Consider the following 21,559-nt stretch of genomic DNA (forward strand, 5'->3'; position numbering starts at 1 on the left):
TGGCAATGGATTTGCCACAGCTGTGCAATGATGCTGTGGGACGCGCACATTACCGCTTCCTTCTTCGTTCATCTGGAGCATGTGCAGGGAGAAAAAGGTTTGGCTAACCTAATCAAGGGGAGGGTTTCCAAGCGCATATCAAGTCACCATGATACCCTTTGTGGATGGCAGGTTCTAGAATCAATCTAGATTGAAAGAAGCACGCTGAGGATGAGCACAAACGATTTTGCATTAGAAACAAGTTGGCATGCACGCAACCTACATGTTAAATACAAACGTGTGCAATGAAGCCCTGATATGTCAAAATGGAAAAATAATAGGCTTGAGGGTATACTAATTTTGAATGGCCAGAAATGGAGTTGCACAGCCTGTGTAACGCAGCAGTTGGGGGGGGGGTTTGGACTTAGACCAAGGAGATTTAGGCTCAAATCCTCCCACAGCAACAAAGCTTACTGGGTGACTTTGGGACAGTAACCATCGCTCAGCTTAACCTATCCGACAGGTTTGTTGTGTGGATAAAAGGAGAAATATGTATGCCACTCTTAGTGCTTTGCAGGAAGCATGGGACAAAACCTTTTCATAAATAAACAACCCTTTTAGCCGCCGGTTGTTTCCCCATGCAAAATTGCTCCCCAGTCTGCTGCTCCCCTCCCCTTCACAGGGTTCCAAGTGCATATTTACAATGACAATTATACAATGCAAGGACAATTGTGACCTGCAGGGAAAGGGTTAGGCACCTGGTCTCTGTATTACTCTTTTGCTCCAAAGCACAGCCTCCCGAGGCAGCTTTTCATTAAAAACAAAACAACAACATCACTGTCTCCAGAGGCAGCTTCTCATGAAAAATAACAGCAGCAGCAACAAAAACGTTGGGGCTTTTGCTTCATGTAATAGCATGCAATGTGTGATTTTTCCCTTAAAAGATATAATTTCATTCATTTTTTTCTATCTTTTATAGTTTGTAAACCACCACAATTTATATGTGAAGCATGTAATGGATTTCCACAGCAAATATAGAAAAGACACATCAGGCATGTGAAGCTCCAAATGTACATGGATTAACTTTAGTTAAACATTCGGTCCTGTACTTTGAACTAGGTTACTGATAGCGTAGGAATGCAGCTCTGGTCTGGATTTTGTTGAAATTAATGGGAAGCAAAACAAATCCTGCGCTCTAGGTTGGCAATAAATGATAACCATTTTTTTATTTGTTTGTATTTTTTTTTGTCAACATAATAATTTTTTAAAAATGTAACATAAACTTACACTGTCATTCTGACAGGGCAGGGCCACAACTTGGCCCTTCAACTATTATTGCTAGTTCCTTTCAGTTTCTTCCCAGCAATGAATAACGTGAAATCACAAATGAGGACAAACAGAAAGTAATTTTTCTCTGTGTCTATGGCTGTCAGATATATTTCCTATTGAGAAGTCTGTTGCCACCTCAAAAGTCAGGAGTACAGAACTAAATATTGAGAATGACAGCATTTTCTGGATTACACAAAGCTTTGCTACCCAAGGACTATCCTTATTTGTGATTATACATAATTGTGACAATAATGGGACAAACTTCACTAGTACCATATTTAAAGAATTCCTAACCAAAACCAGATTTAAACATATTCAAATATCAAATCACACAGTTTCCAATGACTATGCTGCAAGAATTGCATGGATTGTCAAAGAAGAGACGGAAAAGATGACTAATTGGAGTTTGGAGACAAAGGTGGCTTGATTCCTTTTGAAATATAGAACCACACCCCAAATGATGGGTGTGCATCCAGCCCTATTATTGATAAGAGGATAATAACTTACTAAAACTTATTGCATTCTAGTATGAAAGAGGAAGTGCAAAGGAAATAGACACACTTGGGTTACAGCGTCATGTCTACACCAAGAGTTTAATTACCAGCCAATTTAAAGAAAGATTATTTATCTCTCAGAATTTGTTAAGAATGATCACCCCAAAGCACAAACTGGAGGTGTTATTGAGATTTCAAAAAATGGGAGTGTGAATTTTTTTTGGCAGCCAAACTAATAAAAAGGCACTGGTAACTATAGTTCTTATTCTATATTTTAAATTGCACAAGCACATTCACATTGACTAATTAGGATGTTCACATGTAACTTCTTGAGCTAACCATATATCTTCTAACTGTAACATTACTAAAATATAGGTTGTACTCACCTACTTAGCAGCATTTATTTATTTATTTATTTATTCATTTATTCATTGCATTTATATCACACCTTCCACCCCACCCCACAAGCAGCTCAGAGTGGTATATATGGTTCTCCTCAACAACCCCTCTGCAGGAGGTTAGGCTGAGAAGGAATGATTGGCCCAAGGTCACCCACTGAGTTTCATGGCCATGTGGGGGTTTGATCCTTGGTCTCCTGGTCCCTAATCCAACATTCTAACAATACAGTGGTGCCTCACAAGACAAAATTAATCCGTTCCGCGAGTCTCTTCGTCTTGCGGTTTTTTCGTCTTGCGAAGCACGGCTATTAGCAGCTTAGCGGCTATTAGCGGCTTAGCGGCTTTAAGAAAAAGGAAACAAACTCGCAAGAACTCGCAAGCCCATAGGGAAATTCGTCTTGCAGAATGCCAGGTCATAAGAAATACATCCAAAATGCCTTAGTTTTGTTGTTGTTGTTAATTGGAGGTTTCACTTGCAGGACAATTTGGAAACAGAACCTTGATTTTCTGGAGAATCACGCACACGCACACACACCACACACATCCCATGTGTGATGTAATACAGAGAATGTAATGAATATCTAAATCTCATCAGCAGGATTTAATTTCATTACAGCATTCTGAAATATTAATGTTTTAAGTCAAATATAGTTATAACTTCTTTCTTGAAATTTTGTGTGTGTGTGTACATATATATATATATGCAGGTTTTGGTGTCTTCGGGTGTCTTCCCGTGTAAGAGTTGGGGTGTCTAGGCGACGTTTCGACGAGGTCTCACTCGTCATCTTCAGGCTGGTGCTTTCGGCTTCTTGTTACTGGAACAGAGCAGGATCTCAGTGTTTGAGTTCCTATAAATACTGTTGAGGAGGTGTGGTGTATAGCCTCCAACGTTCTGGGCAGAGAGGAAGTTCCTAGGTTAGTGTGCCTTTTCTTCTTTTGTTCCTTAATTACTTGAGGGATAAGATATAAGAAAAGGCACACTAACCTAGGAACTTCCTCTCTGCCCAGAACGTTGGAGGCTATACACCACACCTCCTCAACAGTATTTATAGGAACTCAAACACTGAGATCCTGCTCTGTTCCAGTAACAAGAAGCCGAAAGCACCAGCCTGAAGATGACGAGTGAGACCTCGTCGAAACGTCGCCTAGACACCCCAACTCTTACACGGGAAGACACCTGAAGACACCAAAACCTGCATTCCTGTACCCGTGAAAATCTACGAAAGCATATATATATATATATATACACATACATATACTGGAATTAGGACAGAATCAGATTAGTATGGGGAACTTCTGGCCTGTGGATCTAATAAGGTCTGCCAGGCCATTTTAGCCAAGCCATGCCGACTTGCACTATGTTGTCAGATGGGCTGAAAACAGGGTTTGCACTCAGGCCCCACCAAATAGCTCATTTGTGGCCTGGGCAAAGCCATTTTGGTGCCTTTGAAATGATTCTGGCAAGTGCCAGAATCATTGGTGCCTTTGTGATGATTTGTAATTGCTGCTAATTAATAATTTGTTAGACTAATCAATTAACAACAACAACAAAGTGTTTATGTGGAGGAAGTCTTTCCCTGTCCCTTCAGAAAGATTTACTCACATGCAGACTTAATTAATTTAAGGCTGCAATACGATACACTTATCTGAGATTAAGTCTCATTGAATTCACTATAGTTTACTTCTGAGTAAACATGCATAGGATTGCATGATACTTGATTCACAGTGCAATTTTATGCTCATTTAATCAGAAATAAGGGCCATTGTGTTCCATGGGGCTTACTCTCAGGTAAGAATGCACAGGATAACAGCTTAAAATTCATACCACTCAAATACTAAGTGTGGTATTCAATGCTAGGACTAGTGAAATTAATAGACATGACTAGCTTAGGTCTACTAATTTCAATGAGTCTACTCTGAGTAGGGCTTAGTTGACTACAACTCTTATGGGAGGATCCAATGTTACTCTTACATATGGTAAATTCACTGAAATTAATAAACATGCTTAATGAACTATTTTCAGTGGATCCACTCTGAATAGGACTAACATTGGAGACAGCTCTAAGATATATTTAACTTGGTGACAGTTCTGATTTGGACTGACGTAATCAAATATTTGCACAGCATTTCCAGATGTCAGACTTGGATCACCTCTGAGCCTCTTGCACACTATTTATGTTAATATGTCATTTGCCAATGCAGAAAAGAATACAGAAGAGATGCATTTGGAAAGTCAGTTCTCCAGCCAGCAAAGATTTTAAATTTATATTAGGAACCAGAATGAAGCAAAAAGAGCTTTGACTTCATGTTTGGAAGTCCTGCTGTGTTCTGTGAACTCTTTGAGTTATGAAGCATTTTTGTCAGAATATCTCCAAAGGTGTTATCCTCCCCTCTTATGTTAATAGCTATGGAAACAGGGAGGTTTAGGCTTCAGAAGTGATCAAAAAGATAATCAGCACCCAAAGAGCATCACTTCAGGCTTCAAGGGTACAGAACTAGACGGGAATGCCATGATATTTGTCTGAAGCAATTGGATCAAGCAACTACTGGGAGCAAGTTGTCCACTGTTACTTTTCAGACCGTTTCAAATATAGCTTCGTATTCTTTATGATAACAATAGGACCATGAACTTGGAACAAAACTAAAGATGCTATGAGGATTCATCATTAATCCACTGCCACATAGCCCACCAAATGCCGTCTGTAGCTATTAACAGAACAGGAGAGAAAAGCAATTTTGCAGACTCTCAAAGCAGAAATGCTCCCAAACGTGAATACTGAAGTTCCTAAAAGAGACAGCAACCAAACCAACTGTTTGGATGCTTCTGAGGACCAAACTAGGCATGCACTTATATACATTTCAGACAGCTACATAACTTGTTTTTTTCCTTAACTAATTACGGGGGTGGGGGAGCCCAATTCTTAAGGTGAAGGCAGTGCATGGGCAGGGGAACCTTCTGTCTTCACTCCCTCATTCAGGTTGGAATGAAAATCACCTGCCCTGCCTTGCCCCCAGGACTAAGCAGCCTTAGAAAGATGTCCCCAAATGCATAAGTGCCACTACATGCTATATATTAAATTGCCCCTCTCACTGCTACAAAGGTTATTATGTCAGCACCTAAGTTCCAGCAGACCTTTCTCTCTCTCTTTCTCTCTCCCCCAGGGGGATACCCTACAGCTCAGACCAATCCCCAATTACACCCTTCAGGCTGTTGCATCCTGATAAAATCTCTCCTCAAGAGCCAAGGAGGCTGGAGAACTTGAGACAGATTCAGTTCCTACCTTGGAGTCGCCACTATTTGCATATTATTTTAGTAACTGCATGGCATATGGAAGTGCAACAGAAGATGCATCTCCTGGCTTACAGATGCAGGAATGATAGCAGCCTGTCCCACTGTTGTTGTTGTTGTTGTGTGTGGGAGTAGATAAGGTTAAGGGTGTTTATTGTCAGGGACATGCCACAGCCATGGGCAAGTGTACTTGAATTTTAATGGGGGAAGGTGTGTTCTTTAGCTCAGGATTATTGAGATAAGCTGCTGGAGCTGGCACCAAAGAGGCCGCAGGCCAGGGATGGGGAACATTTCTAGCCTGAGTACCACACTCCCTCACAGACAACCTGCCAGGCCACATTTGTGGTGGGTGGGCCATAGAAAAACGTGGGTGGAGCAATGGAGGTGATTTGGTCACACTGGGCATGGAGCTGGCACCACAGGGGGCACCACAACTATGATGTAGAATGGAAGGTGAGAGGCAGGTGGGAGGATTTTGGCACCACACAGGGCACCGCTGAAATTTGAGACCCAAAGGTCTGCCACTGGGAAAATGTCTGGAATGGAAAGGGTTCATCCCAGTCCACACATGGCCTCTCCATTCTGTTGCTCACAAACCTCTAAGGGCAGTTTGGAATAAGTGCATCTCCAGCTGAGCCTGGGTTCAGCCAGGGCTATGCCAGCCAAATTCCCCTGCCTGGCTCAGCTGGAGATACACTTCCATCTTCCATCAGCTGGCTCTCATCTCTCCTTGTGAAGTCTGGCAAAAGTCCTGAAAAGGGCCGTTTTAGATGTGTGTGTGTGGCAGTGGTGGGCAGTGGCGTAGCGTGGGGGGTGCAGGGGGGCCCGGCCGCACCGGGTGCAACATCTGGGGGTTAGGGTTAGGGGGCGCAAATTACTTGCCTTGCCCCGGGTGCTGACAACCTATGCTACGCCACTGGTGGTGGGACAGGGCAGGGGGAGACTTATTCCTATTACAAACTCCTTATATCTCAGTCATATGACCCACCCAACTGAAGTTACACTGGCAAAAATGATGGTGTGTGTCAAACTCTGTTTTAAAGTTTTGTTTTTCTTCTGCCTGGCTTCGACCGATTCAGCAGCCTCCCTTCTGAGCAGGGTTTGGAACCGGGGTAACTTTGGCTGGCTTATGATATTTTGGGCTTTTGTTGTTGCTTTTAACAAAAGTTAATTGGAGAGGTTTGCCCTCTGACATCTAACTCTTCTTTTATAGCTACTTACCTATATTCTGGGTTATTTATAATTATATATTTATTAAAAAAATATACCCTGCCCTTCATCAACAGGTGATCTCAGGGCAGGCAACAGAATAAGCAAATACACACTTTCTTTTATTATTTGGTCCATTGTCTTTGCCCCCCTCTTTTGCAACTATATTTTTTTTGACAGGTATCTTAAATACAACTCTCTCTATGTCTCTAGATATGACTTAAAAAGGAAAGTTACACACATGTAATTGGGCCATGAAACCAAAACACTATAGAGACCATTCTACTCAGGGCCATCTTAAGCATATCCAGTCCTGTGGTGCAAAGATCCCTCCGGCACACCTCCCCCATCCGTTTCCCAGAGTTGTCAACCTTTTTTAAGGGAGACACCAACAGCGGCGGAGGAAGCCTCTTGGGATGGGACAGTGCTGCCAGCAACATGCCCAGCTTTGCGGGGCTGGAGGAGGCAGGCAGCAGCTGGAGGGTGGCTCCTCTGGTGGGGAAAAGACAGAGGCTGGACGTGGCACCTCCCGGCTCAGCTGGCCACTTCATGCTGCAATGGTCATGGCAGGCGGAGGCTCCGGGCGTGACGCTCCTTTGGCGCGGCATGGCGGAAGCAGGTGAGGGCAGTGAGCGGGCCCGGGGAGCCGGCCCCGTGGATTTCCACGGTGCCTGATACCCGGCTCAAAGGCAAAGATGGCTAGCAGGAGGGGCACTGTGCATGCCTGTGCCTCAACCTGTTGGGCGAGCAAGCATACTGAGCGAGCGGGCCTGCTCTAAGCAAGCGAGGGCGCGTGCGCCGCTCCTGCCAAGCATCAGTTTCCCCCCTTTAACCTTCTGGCGCCCCACAGAATTCGGTGCCTGCAGGCTAAAAGGAAAAAACCGAGGCGACGCTTGGCGGTAGCGGCTCACGCACCCTTGCTCACTCAGCGCGCTCGTTCGGTATTCCCTGGACTCTCGCCTGGCACCCTCCAGAACTTGGTGCCCCGCACCACTATGGGTAAGACGGCCCTGACTTAGTTTTTGTGCTTTGTTTTTCCCAATGAACATTTACTGCAGCCCTTTAAGACAGGACTTGGGAACATTTTTGAATCAAAGGGTTGCATTATCTTGTGGTAAATCTCTTAGAAGCCACATACCAAATATGGGTGGGACTGAAGTCATCAGTGGGTGGTGCCAAAGCCAAAATTAATTGGGGCCAGAGCTAGTGATGAGACACTCTTCTTTTTTCTCCTAGCCACCCTTTTAAGTTTCAGAAAAAAATGATTATAGGATATGAGACTTTATATCCCTTTTAAATTCCTGTCTTAGATTAACGAAGTAGAAGACATTAGCAACATTATCATGATTAGGCTATCATAATAGCTCATTAAAAGATTTGCCTTTCTCTTTAACACTTTAAAATAAGGCTGTCCTTTAAATAAGACAAATTCAGATGGTGTGTTGCAGGTATTCTTGATGGCGTTATCACAGAAATATGTGTCATACAGTTTTGGATTCTTGAGGTGGGGCTGAAAAGAATAAGAAAGTTCTCATAGTGGAGGTAAATACCAAAGCATTCCAAAGAACCTGCCACACCAAAACGAAGTATTGGGCTTCCAGCACAATTAAGCTGACGGCTTCAACAGCTGTACTGGCACAAAAGATATATACACACATATATAATAAACAGTGTCAATGCTTTGATCATGAGAATGATCAAGATTGTAGCATCCCTGTCATAATGTGGTTCCAGCAGTGAGAGGAGAAATCAGAGAGTCAAGCAAGGTGTGGCTCTGGAGTTTCATTGCTCAAGGCTAATTATTCACCTAAGTCCCCACCCGAGAAAAGCTGCTTGGCAGGTTTGGTGTTGCAGACAGCTGTCAAAGGATACCAGCCAAGCCAAACTGTTTTTGATGAGGTTGCCGACACTGTACCTTTAAAACACATTTTAAGCACATTTCCTTCCTCAAAGAATTCTGGCCACTGTAGTCTATTCAGGGTGGCTGTCTACTGAAGCTCTGCGAGGGGTAAACTCAAGTGCCCAGAGAGGGGAAATGTGCTTTGAACATGCTTTCAGGATACAGTGTGTATGCAGCCCAAGATTGCACTGCACTCAGCAAAATAACCCCATACCTTCTGGCACACATTCAGTTCTCAGCCATTATATGTCGTATTGTATAAGAAGATGTATTTTTCAACATTTAACCATATGTGTCTTGAAACCCCACAAGGCTAATCTTTTTAAAAAATATACCGTATTTTTCGCTCTATAAGACGCACCAGACCACAAGACGCACCTAGTTTTTGGAGGAGGAAAACAAGAAAAAAAATATTCTGAATCTCAGAAGCCAGAACAGCAAGAGGGATCGCTGCGCAGTGAAAGCAGCAATCCCTCTTGCTGTTCTGGCTTCTGGGATAGCCGCACAGCCTGCATTCGCTCCATAAGACGCACACACATTTCCCCTTACTTTTTAGGAGGGAAAAAGGGAGTCTTATAGAGCAAAAAATACGGTAATTTTGCTCAAGGAAAATGTGCAGCTGTGGGCATTTCTGGGCATCCCATTACGGAATATTTTACCATTTATTTATCCAGTTCAGAATATTTATTTGGTGGCATATGGAGAATAGTGGAGCATAGAGAAGCACAGCTCTATTTTTCAGAGTATGGGTGATATTATCCACACTGGGATACTGGGTGGACCCTTCATGGTCTGCCAAGTGAATGATGGTGACCACAAGGCTTTCAAGTTTGTTTGTGAGAACCTAGAAATCAGAGAATGACAAAGATAACTGAGCAGAGGTTGGATATTCCTTTCCTTTTCTTTACTCAGGTTCCTTAGGCATGCTGATGCTAATAAATTTGGTACAGTGGTGCCTCGCAAGACAAAAAGAATTCGTTCCGCGAGTCTTTTCATCTTGCGATGTTTTTCGTCTTGCGAAGCACGGTCCGTCGCAACTGCGCCTCTTCAAGCGGCTTTTTTCAAAAAAGCGCAAGACGTTTTCGTCTTGCGAAGCAAGCCCATAGGGAAATTCGTCTAGCGAAGCAGCTCAAAAACGGAAAACCCTTTCGTCTAGCGAGTTTTTCGTCTTGCGAGGCATTCGTCTTGTGGGGCACCACTGTATTATGTACTGTTGCTGTTTGATGTATAACTGCCTGTATTTTTGGATTCTCCTTGTGAACACGGCAATGGGGGTTGTTATTATGAGCTCCTGAACTTAAAGATGTACTACTGTGCCACTGGGTGGGATGCCAACAAGGAAATCTCCCACATAGTCCTACACAAAATCCCCATACATTGGTCTCGATGCTTAGAGGTAAGCAAGAGCTACTTGAAGTTTTATGTCTTCTGAAGGGAGCTATGCAGAACCCAGCCAGCGCCTATGAACTACAGCAGAGGGTGCTAATATAGGTTCCCAGAAAATTTCTTCCTTACTGGGAATGTCTTTCAGGTGCTTCTTATACTTTTCATTAAAGCATTATTTGGTTTACAGTGCTTGAGGAAAACAAATGGCTAAATGGCACCTTAAACCTCAGTTATGGGAACAACAATGGAATGTCTAGGCGTGTTTTTTTAATAACAAAAATACAAATCTAAAAATGAATGAACTGCAGCTAAAATATTATGTTAATTTTTCACATGGTCTAGTCCTTCCCCTGCCCCACCCCCTATTCTTAAGAGGCTCTCTTCTCCAGAGAGTAGCAGGAAGTAGAGAGGCAGAAAAAGGTCCTCCTTTCCATCCACTCTGCAGTTTTAATCTGAAATTTTAGGCACAGTACTGTGCCCAGAGCTCAGAAACTGCTTGCGCTAATGAAATTCCCTGTCACAAAATGCACCTAGAACAATGGGAGTTTTGAACACTGCAAACACCTATAGTATATTTCGTTCCTAAGGGACAGAGGAATGTAGTATGCACAGATGTACTGGTTAGTGGTGTCTATACGTAATATGTAGCACTGTATATATAAAGTAATAGCAGCCTCATACTTGGTGTCACTCAGGAAATTTGAGAGGTGAAAAAAATAAAAATTAGTTCAGTTTGGAGAAGTTCAGTCCACTAACTTGATTCAAAATGGCATCAACTTATATCCAAAATTGCTCTTTCATCTCAGAAATCATGCAAAAATTGATTTTGATATCATACGAGGTGTCCAAATGCATCACAAGCTAACAGCTTTCCAAAAAATATGGAGTAGATGGAAGTCAGAAATGGGATAGGGAAGAATTTTATGTAACATCTGTTTTACAACTGATTGTTCTTAATGCCTCAGAACGCCCCCTCTTTTCTTAAGGGGTGAATCAAATGCTAGTAGTGTGTGTTTTGTGGGTGGAGTGGAATGAAGACTACACTGTAAATAAAAACACTGCCTGTTGTAAAAATTCCAAAAACAGGTATTTTTAGCAACCGTACTGGAAGAATTTAACCCATCAAATAAAGCAGAAGCTGCAAAATTAAAGCCAAGCACTTGTTTTCATGAGCTTCTGCAGCAGGTACACCCTATTTTAACCAATCATTATACAAATAATCAGCTGCAGAAATAATTGCTTCCTTGGCTAAAGGACAAAGGCATTCTTCTTTCCAGTGTGCACACTGTTGAATCCCTAAGGCACTGAACATGTCAAGACTAATGCTTTGTACTTAATATCTAGCTTCAGAGTGATAGTTCTCAGATCTACTTTGGATATGAAAAATTGGGGCTTGTTCTTAGTACAAAAATGCAGTACTGAGAGCTCACAGCTTCATCTCCCTCAATCTCATACAAACACAGAAAACTATGCGTAAAATATGTTGGAAAAATATATCCATTTGGACATGAAAATACACCAGGACCAAAGAGACATTGAGGTTCCATTTGTTTTACGTTGCTTTGTGATGGATGGTAATTATTAATCAGGGCTGTACCAAGACATTTTGGCAGCTGAGGTGGACCACAAGTGGCACCCCCTTCCTCACCAGGGAAGAAGGTGTGAGGGAAGATCCACATCAGGAACTGGGGGTTGGGGGGGGGGAGAGAAAGCTTGACACTGGGATCTGCTGGCCCTGTGGATTCCGCTACCTGAGGTGGTCTCCTCACCTTGGCAGGCCAGCCCTGTCATTAATGCAACTGTTGCAGCTTCTTAGATTGCAATCCCATTCCTTCTTACCTAAAGGAAATCCCACTGAACTCAGTGAGCCTTTATTCCAAGCAAATACTGTATGTATAAGCTTGTGCAGTGAGAGTCTTAAAAGTAAAGAGAAAAGCATAAGTGTTCTAGCTGACACACAAGCTCTCTTTGTTCCTTGAATGGAGAGAGGTATCATAAACTAAACTTCCCCTCCCTTTTAGCTAGAACAGAAAACTGAGAGGTTTATCTTGCATTTATAGTGGCTTGATGGTATTTGTTGTTCCATGGATTTAACCACCCACTGTTTTCAGCAGATGTGGTGTTAAATATTGCTTCCTTATGTGTGTGAGATCAAAGGTGGATTCTGATGTGACAGAAGCAGCAACCTCTTCCATGTTGTCTTCCAACTGTACACAATGAAGGTGTGGCACTCGATCAAACCTCTGCCCCTGCCTGTCACACTTTGATTGTTGGAGTGCACAAAACCTATGATTTCTTCCCCTTGTCTCTTTGCTGTCGAGAAGATAGTAGGCCAAGCTGGAATTTGGAAACAAATCAAGAGAGCACGGAGAGTTTTCAGCTACAGATAGCTGAACTGGAAGGAGCCAGGCTGTGAGGGCCCATGCTGTTGTTTAGGGAATCTGAAGCGGGAGCAGTGGCTGTGCTGAATGCTTTTGGAGTCTATCTTGATTGTAGTATGCTCTACTTTGAAAATTACACCCATATTATAAAGACACCATAACAAGTGTTATCTGTCTCTCTGACAGACACAGACATATGTATCCAAGGGCTTCACTATGTCTAATGGGATTTTTGATGCTTTCCTTTGCATAGGCAATATCTGTGCTATATCACAATTCTTCCTGAAACACCCCACAGTTTCAAAAAAACAATTTAGCATACCACATGGGAGGTCTGCTCTTTGGGAAAATAAAAGTCCAAAATCCCTTTGGGGCATGTTGAACTAGTCATAGAATATTTATGTGCCGACTAGAGGCTAAAATAGGTGTAGTTGCACCTGTCTAATCTCTTAAGTCCAGTCATAATATTAGGTTAAGGATGTGAGGGCAATAAGTCACCACCTTCTCAATCATTTATGAGTCTTATCTTCTGCGTGAAGTTTCAGAAACTGGGTGTGGAAAGTGGGCACAGCAACCCCTGGGGGGTCATTAGGTACATCAAGGAAATTTTAATAAATGAAACTCAAAAGCTATCAGTTATGCTCATCTTATAGCTAAATAAGGATAATGAGCTACTATTAGAATAAGCTGTTCCTCCTTCCGTTAAAGTATGACATTTAATCTTGGGCAAGAACTACACCCAGATAGAAATCAATGCGCTAGGACTACCTAGGTGAAAATGACTTTTTTCTTTCCCATATGACTTTTGTTCTTTACAAATCTCCTTGTTTACATTTCAAGAACTTTTAGCACCTGAATCATTCAGATTTGCTTATGAATGCATTATTGCCTTCTTCATTTCCAAAAGCCAACTGTTAATAATGTGCAGGAATATTTGTGGTAGATGGACTCCTGCCATACGTATATATTGCCACTAGGGAGTTATTTGTGTTGGTGGATTAAAGATTTATGAAAAAGAGAGGATGTCAGGGATGTGGCTGAATCGAATGCCTGGGAAGAGTCTGACTTGGGAGATGAAGGATTGCCAGTACAAAGAGAGCCAGAGTCTGACTCTGGAGACAATAGAATGCAGACAGAACAGGAGTGGGTGAGCTCTTTCTTCACTAGCCACAAGCTGCAGCCAAGTGAGAAGACACAAGCCCCTGTTTGGATGATGCAGTTATGCCACACCTTAGCTAAGCTGAAGGACTGGGGAGAAGCAAAACAGCTGTGACCTCCTCTCTGGGAGCCTGTGAGTTTATGTAGTCTTGGTAAGCCATAATTTGGCTTACCATATTGTGTGAACAGGGCCTATATATAAAACGTTTGATTGCATTATACATATCTGTCTTGCTGTTGATTGTCAAAATAGCAGCTCTGAAGTTACAGTGCATCAAAGTTGTAATTAACCTCAGGAGGAAAGCCTGCAAATGGTAGTATTCCTTCCAAGGTATGTAGCAGTTGGTGGGGAGGATTTGTATTGGAACTGCAATGCATGGGGAAAGAGTTAACCCTCTCCCTACATGCCACAATTCAGATCACAACCACTTTCCATGGCTGCTATTTATTGACAGATATATGTGCAATACAGTAATGCATTTCACATTCTGTCTAATTTGGACCTCACATGGAGACACATGATGGTTATGCTTGATAGATCACACCCTTGCTTATATATAACTGAGGTCTCTTTTAGATTTCTTCTGACAGTAGGTCATCTACTTTTACAGCGTCTAACCTGAGACACAGCAGATTAGTAATAATTATTTAAGTACTTTGCATGGACAATTTCTAAATATATCTCATGGCTGCTACTTATATCAAGTGTACACCAGGAGCATAATAATTATTCAAACTGAGAGTGTTTGATGTGGATTTTGAACATTACAGTTTCCTGCCCATAAAGAACAGTGACGCTTTAAGCATTAAAGACCTTTACATTATAAATATACATACTCACAAATAAGTATACATGAACTGTATTCTATAAGAGTACACAGCTCTAGTATGGCTAATTTGGAACCTAAGTACAAGAAATATGTAGTCAAGTCTATCCATTAAGTCAGCTGAACAAATGCTTCAGAACAAGTTGCATCCTTGGCATCTTTACACTATGTTACCTGGAAAATCTTGAGTATCTGTGATGCCACAGATCGATGGAGAAATTATGTCACATTCCCAGTCATTTAGGCATCCCAACAATTCAGTGTTCAACACCCTTAACAAATCACAGTTCCCAGGATGGCCTGGGGGAAACAAAATGGTATAGTTCAGGCATAGGCAAACTCGGCCCTCCAGATGTTTTGAGACTACAACCTCCATCATCCCTAGCTAACAGGAACAGTGGTCAGGGATGAAGGGAGTTGTAGTCCCAAAACATCTGGAGGGCCGAGTTTGCCTATGCCTGGTATAGTTTAAAGTGGTATGATATTGCTTGAAAGCAGCCCTTCTTCAGAGCAAATGCTCCAGAGGTTGTCGCAGTTGCTACAGTACAACTATTGGGGAAGAACACTTACACATACAACAGCAAAGGTGACAGTTGTAGAATGGCAGCAGTGCCACCCACAACACCCAGGAGGAGAAAGGAGGCACAGTGGTGGATGAGGTGGCAGTGGTGTAGAGGAGGAGGAAGAGGCAGTCCTCCACACTTGCACCAGGCCTGTTATTCAACAGATTTATACAGGTCTTCTTGATGACTGTGCCATGTCTGTACAATTCTCTCCCCTTAAGAGTCATGGATGGTAATGTTACTAAGGGTCTTCCGCTCTCCAGGCAATATCTTTTCTCAAAAGCCTTTGGAGCAACTGACTAATTCTGCCTTTGGCTGTCTGTATTGCCTTGATGCTGTAATTAATATTTGTATGGTACTGTATGGATTTTATTTTAATTGATTGTGCTTTGTAGATGACATTATTTCACAGTCAGCGTACACTTTGGGACCTTTGGAAAAAGATAGTTTATAAATTCTATGAAGTAAATTATAATTTTTTTATTTTATTTTTTGCACGGTGTCCTTCAAGATGCTTATGCCGTATTTTGTTTTATCCTCATCTCAATCCTGTAAGGTAGGATTGGCTCAGAGTGATGAAGTGCAGTGGGGTTGCAATAACTGGGGTGGTGTCAGCAGAATCATCCCTGCTCTCCCCTCACATGCAATTGCAGTTAGGTAGAGGGGAATGCCAGAAATGGCTATTTAGTTGAGCTTCTTGGCAGAAAGAGATTGGGTCTCTGTACAGTTTACCTGCTGTGCTACTTTAAATCAGCATCCAATTTTTAATGTCACATTAAAAAACAACACACACCATCCTTGTGGTAAAACACCACAGTATTACTACAAGAGAAAAAATATACTTGGACAGTTACTATGAAGTAGTGTCTGACCTCATCACAGGATGATTCATTGTTCCTCTGCCAGAAAATGAATGGGATGTGAGGATGCGTTCTGAGGAGCATCTCCCTCTTGAGCCAACAAGCAAGATCACCTTGACTCACTGGGGATCTCAGAGTGCAACCATATTACTTTTATTGTACATGGAGGGAGGAGGTCAGGAGAGGGTGGACCCTGGGTTTCTGGAAGTAAAAGGCATCCTCATTCCATAGCTGACAACAGGCCAGCAAGTCTGATCAGTGCAATTTCATGACTAATTGTGACAAACTCTTCAAGACAGCTTGGAGAACAGAAGTTGTTACCAACTGCCTCTGAAGGTTCACGTCAAGATCAGTGGCTCTGTAAAACAATGGATCTGTATTCCAAATTTTATTCCACTTCAATATACCTTCAGTTTTGCTTCCCTCTCCTCCTTTAAGTCAATGCTTGAGATTTTATCAAAGCCTTTCTGGAACTAGAGCTACTCCAAAAAGCTACACCTGCTCTTTTATTGCCTACCTCACCTTGCCTATCCCTGTTATTCATATGTCATTGTCTGCCTCGTCCTGGTTTTCTCTCTTGCTTAACGTACCATCAGCAGACTCAGACTGTGTACACACCAGCCCTTCTATAGCACAAAAACGTAGTTCATGCTGATCTTTAACATGCTTCTTTTGATCTAGGTTGATTCTAGATCCTGCTATCCACCAGAGTGGGTATGGTTACCCATACCCATATCCATGCCTTTTCCTCCCTGCCCATGCCCAAGGCAAATGAAGCAAGAAATCATCATAATTTTGATATATACTCACTTACAACACCATTGGGCAGGTATTGATGTAGCTCCATTGTCAGGACCGCTGGTATCTGCTTTCAGCTGCACTACACTGCAGAGTAATGCAGAATCACTCTGCAATGAGCTTTTATTATTAAAATGAAGCTTGTTTCTCAAAAAATGCCTTTCAGGGTAAAAAAATAATGCACTAGATCTAGATTATGTGTGAACTACATAGAAAAAGCAAGTACCCATTCTCCATTGATTTGTAGATCGCCATTAATTCATCAGAATTTATTTTATTTCATAAAATTTTTATACCACTTAATTGTAAAAAACAACAATCTCAAAGTGGTTACTGAACCTGTAAAAAGACACACAGTGGTACCTCTGGTTACGAAAGGGATCCATTCCAGAGGCCCGGCTGTATCCCGAAAATTTCGTAACCGGAGGACCACTTCTGCGTACGCACGAGCAGCAAACCCACTTCCGGGTTTGCTGCGGCCGTAACCTGAAGATTCCGTAACCTGGAGGTTACGCGACATGAAGTACCACTGTATAAGTGTTTTAGACAGGATTTGTGTAGATTTGTTTTTTATATTCCGTGCAGCCTCAAGCACACCTGATAGTAAGTAAATAAATGGAAATGTTTAAGATGTCTGTGCTGCCTCTTTCTCCAAAGGCACTAAAGTAGCTAACAAACAGTAATAAAAACAGATTTATTTATTTTTAAAAAATGATCATTACCTCACAATACATGCTCAAATAATAAGTTAACAAAATCCGAGCTGTTCAGCAAATCCTAGAAGCACAAAAGTAACACTGAGGCAAAATGAGAAGTGCTGACCTACCCCTGTTGAAGCATCCCATACCTAGGTTGCACAGCAGTGGCATGAAGCACCAACACTGATGCCAACCTCTGGCGAGATCTTGCAATATTTTAGTGAGATCTTTCTGGAAGCTGGCACCAATGCTAGTGCCGCTTCTCCACCAGTGTGGTACTTTTAGCACCCAATATGACATTCTGCCAAGATCATGTGACCACACAAAGCAGCTTGATTTGGTCTTGAAAAATGGTTATGTGATGAAAAGTCAAAGAAAAGGAATGCAGACATCTATGAAAATCCAAGTGGAACAGACAGGCTATGTCTTCAGAAGACAACACCGTCCCAAAGTCTTGTATCAAGAGAAGTTAACTTAGACTATAATGGGTGGAGGGTAAGTGGGTGAGGCAGAATAGATTTGTCTTCACCACTATGGTTTCTATTATTCTGAAACTGATCTTTAAGGATTTCTATTTTGCAAAGAAGTAGATAAAACTGGGGAAAAGGGAATCTTTGGCCTCCAGATGTGGACTCCCATCATTTCCAACCAGCATGGCCAATCAGTGGCGTAGCGTGGTGGGTGCAGGGGGGGCGGCTGCACTGGGCGCAACATCTGGGGGTTAGGGTTAGGGGGCGCAAATCCACGGGTTAGGGGGCGCAAATTACTTGCCTTGCCCCATGTGCTGACAACCCACGCTACGCCACTGTGGCCAATGGCTAGGAATGATGAGAGCTGAACTTTAGCAACATCTGTGGGGCCACAGGTTTGCCACTGCTGGCCTGAATGTGTTGAAATAAAATGGACAGAACCACAGACAACCTATTGGCACAGGAGAAAAGAAAACAGCTGGCTTTGAACTATTCAGAAATGACAGATTTCCCCCCTTGAATCATAGTCTGGGAGGTTGTTACATCTTGTAGTTGGGTCTGTAGCTATTTCAGCTCAAGTCAGCAGTGAGTCATGAATTTGAAGACAAACTGTAGAAATCAAATTTCTTAGGCCTGACTTTTTTCTGGGAAATTGTGCAAGACAGAAACACATAAATGAAAATGGGAAAATGGACGTGATAAACCTCTGACCATTACCTTTTAAATTCCTGCTACAGAATGCACATGCTTTGGCTGGTGAGTAGGGCCTCCTTGCATGCATTCAATTGACACAAGGAGTGAAAGCCTGAAAAAGCTATTACTTTGTTTATACACAATTACTGATTCATACATCCAATTTGTATCCACTTAATATAGCAGGTTCTCTAAGCAATTTACATAAAATATGCAAAATATAAGCCATAGGTAAATATTAGGGAAAATACCAATATCATTTATTTATTATATTTGTCAGTCACTTTATCTTGTCCAGCGAAACCCAAAAAGACTTGCATACAACAAAACAAATAGACAATAAACCCCATTTAGATACATTAAAGCCAAGAGGAAAGAGAAATACATTAAAACATCCCACCCACTTAAATATGAATACAATACTGTACTTAATACAACAAGATTCGGTAAAAATTATATAGACTGAGTAAAAATAAATAAATCCAATGAGACTATATGGAATTAAATGAAGCTGAACAATGGAAAAATAAATAAATAAGGAATTAAGAATTAGAGTGTGGGACAGCCTAGGTAAGCATACACAATTTTAAGAAGTGTTTAAAGCTCTTTGTTGTCTATGCCTCCTGAATTACTCGAGGAGGGCATTCCAAAGCTAAATTTATTTACACAGTTATCTGAGGATAAGATGCATGTCATTATACATTTTCTCAATTCCTAGGCCTGGAATAGAGTGCAGTTACAGAAAATTTGTATGCTCAAATACGTTGTGGACATCTTCAGGGAGAGAGCTTTAGCACATCTCCATGAGCAATTGGGGTATGAGATCATGTGGAAACCTTCACTTCCACAGTTGTACATGTGAAGCTCCCCTTCTTGCAGAGGCATGTGCTGTAACATATGGACTCCCAGAAAATGGTACTAGTTTCAGCACATGATGTCAAAGGCAGGGCTGGTTGGCACTGATAGCATGTAAGCAGTAAGGCAGGGGGAAAGCAGACTCTAGTTCCCCTCTTACACATGCATGCTTTATTGTAAAAAGTATACCAGCACTACTAGCTAAGGTATAATGTATAAAACCACTAGTTTTATACATAAATGGCACAGCCGTGTGCATAACAAATGTCATTGGGCCTGAGAATGATTGCATTCAAAATGCAGGAACATCAAACACCAGAACATCCCTGCTTGATCAAGCCAGTGGACCACCTTGTCCAGCTTCCTGTTCTCACAGTGACCAACTAGATGCCCACAAGCAGGATCTGATTGTAACAGCAAGCTGCCTTCCTGATGTTTTCAGCTACTGGTATTGAGAAGCGTACTGTCTCCAACCCTGGAAGCAGAACATAGCCTCTGTTAATTTGTCTAAGCCTCTTTTAGAGGCATCCAAGCCCGTGGCCAGCACTGCCTCTTGTGGGAGCGATTTACACAGTTTATGTGCTCTGTGATTTGCAACAGGGACATTGGGTTGCAGAGGCTTTTTACTGGTTGCAGGGGACTGCAGGGGGGGAGGAGACGAAGAGAGAACTCCATTGCATGAACTTACATGTGTTTGGAATTTTACTACATGGCATTGCAAAGGGGAGGCAGTGCAAAGAAGGCAGGTTTCTTCTTGTATAAGCTTCCTGAGAAGTTTTACAAGAAGGTGGGAAGTGTTGACGTACATTGTCAGTGTCTATGTCGTTAGCTGAAGGCAAGCGGTAACCTTGTGTCATTTGAGTGATGGGTGGAACGTGGTATTTCCCAAATCAGATTATTCACAACAAGACAAAGTAATTGGTGTCATTATCTGAAATAATAAAGCTGCTGTTTTCTGCTTGTCCGAAAGGTTTTGTCGCCATGATCAAAGAGGGCGGGGAGAAGACAGGAAATGTCAAAAGGCGTCATATGCTAATTGTCTATTGTACATACATAACCCCGATTGTCAGACTGGTTAAAGGTAGTAGTGCAAAGACCCAATTTGTGCTCACACTTATGGCAACAGCATTGACAAATTAGATAAGGATGGTGCATTATCACAGGGACAGATAAGTTTGCATACACAGTTTCCAGGTTACCTCCCACATTAAAAAATAAAAAATGTGTGACTTCCCACATACAAAAACCAGCCATGCCTTTTGCAGAGCTAAATGTGTGAGTTGAAAATCTGTCACATTTACAGCCAGTATGGTGTGAATAATATGCTAGACTTGGACTGCAGAGACATGAGCTCAAATCCATGCTCAGGCACGAAGCTCAGTGGGTGAACCTGCAACAATTGGGTCTCTTTTTAAGAGTCATGCAGAATTCTGGTACCTTTAGTTTGTTAAGAGTGCTGTAGGTCTGTGAGGCCAGCACCCTTAACAAACTATAGTTCCCAGGTTTCTTTGGGGATGTGGAAGGCATGATTGGCATAAGAGTGCATGGTGTGGATATGATACCTCATAGGATTGTTCTGTGGATAAATTGGCATAACCTTACATATGACACCCTGAGGTCCATGGAGGAAAAAGTGCTATTTTTGTTAAGACTAATGCATAAGAACAGGGAGTGCTACAAAGAATGTGGATGCTACAAAGTCCACTTCCTCTGGCCAGGACTTGGGCAGCAGAATCCTGTGGGGCAGTGAGTGCCCCGCCCTCCCCTGTTCATCAGACCCTATTCAGCTTGCCAGCCAGGTGCTTGGCAACCTCCGCCCCCAGCTTTTGCAGTTCTAGATAGGCAGTCAGGGTGTATGGGGTGTTAGGGGAAGGGTAGTACCTCTGGTGTGGGCACATCATGCTCCTTCTGGGGTAGTTTGTCCACCTTTGGTCTCTGCATGCAGTTCTCAACTGTGGCTCCTAGAAGCTATCAGCATGTGATAGCGGCCACATCCCAGGAATGGCTCTTACTGGCCAACTAAACCAGGTGAGGGTAACTAATGGGTCTCAAACTCTTGGTGAGTTAAGGATTTCCTTTGCATGCAAAGACAAGCTCTGGCAGATTGAGCAGACAAGACCAATACTGGGTTCAATGGTCAAGAAGGCGCTTTCTGCACATACGCTAGAGAAGCCTTTCTCAACCTTGGGTCCCCAGATGTTGTTAGACTACAGCTCCCATCACCCCAGCCTAGCAGGACCAGTAGTCAGGGATGATGGGAGTTTTAGTCCAA

The 21,559-nt window shown here is 42.4% G+C and overlaps 1 protein-coding gene and 1 long non-coding RNA gene across 2 annotated transcripts in view; one reads left to right on the forward strand and one right to left on the reverse strand.

The window, feature by feature from the left end:
- Window positions 1-21,559, reverse strand: part of LOC310713522 — a 73,095-nt gene that overhangs the window by 2,825 nt on the left and 48,711 nt on the right. The gene's annotated exons all lie outside the window — the stretch shown is intronic.
- LOC310713815 (desmocollin-1-like) overlaps window positions 7,305-21,559 on the forward strand; it is a gene marked incomplete at its 5' end in the record, with an annotated part of 56,841 nt that continues 42,586 nt past the window's right edge. Inside the window, one exon of the mRNA XM_083518383.1 lies at window positions 7,305-7,317. Within this exon, the coding sequence (XP_083374509.1) occupies window positions 7,305-7,317 (13 nt within the window). The remainder of the gene's footprint in view (window positions 7,318-21,559) is intronic.

This window comes from Podarcis liolepis (genome assembly GCF_965112155.1).
Source record: "Podarcis liolepis genome assembly, chromosome: 8".
NCBI lineage: Eukaryota > Metazoa > Chordata > Lepidosauria > Squamata > Lacertidae > Podarcis > Podarcis liolepis.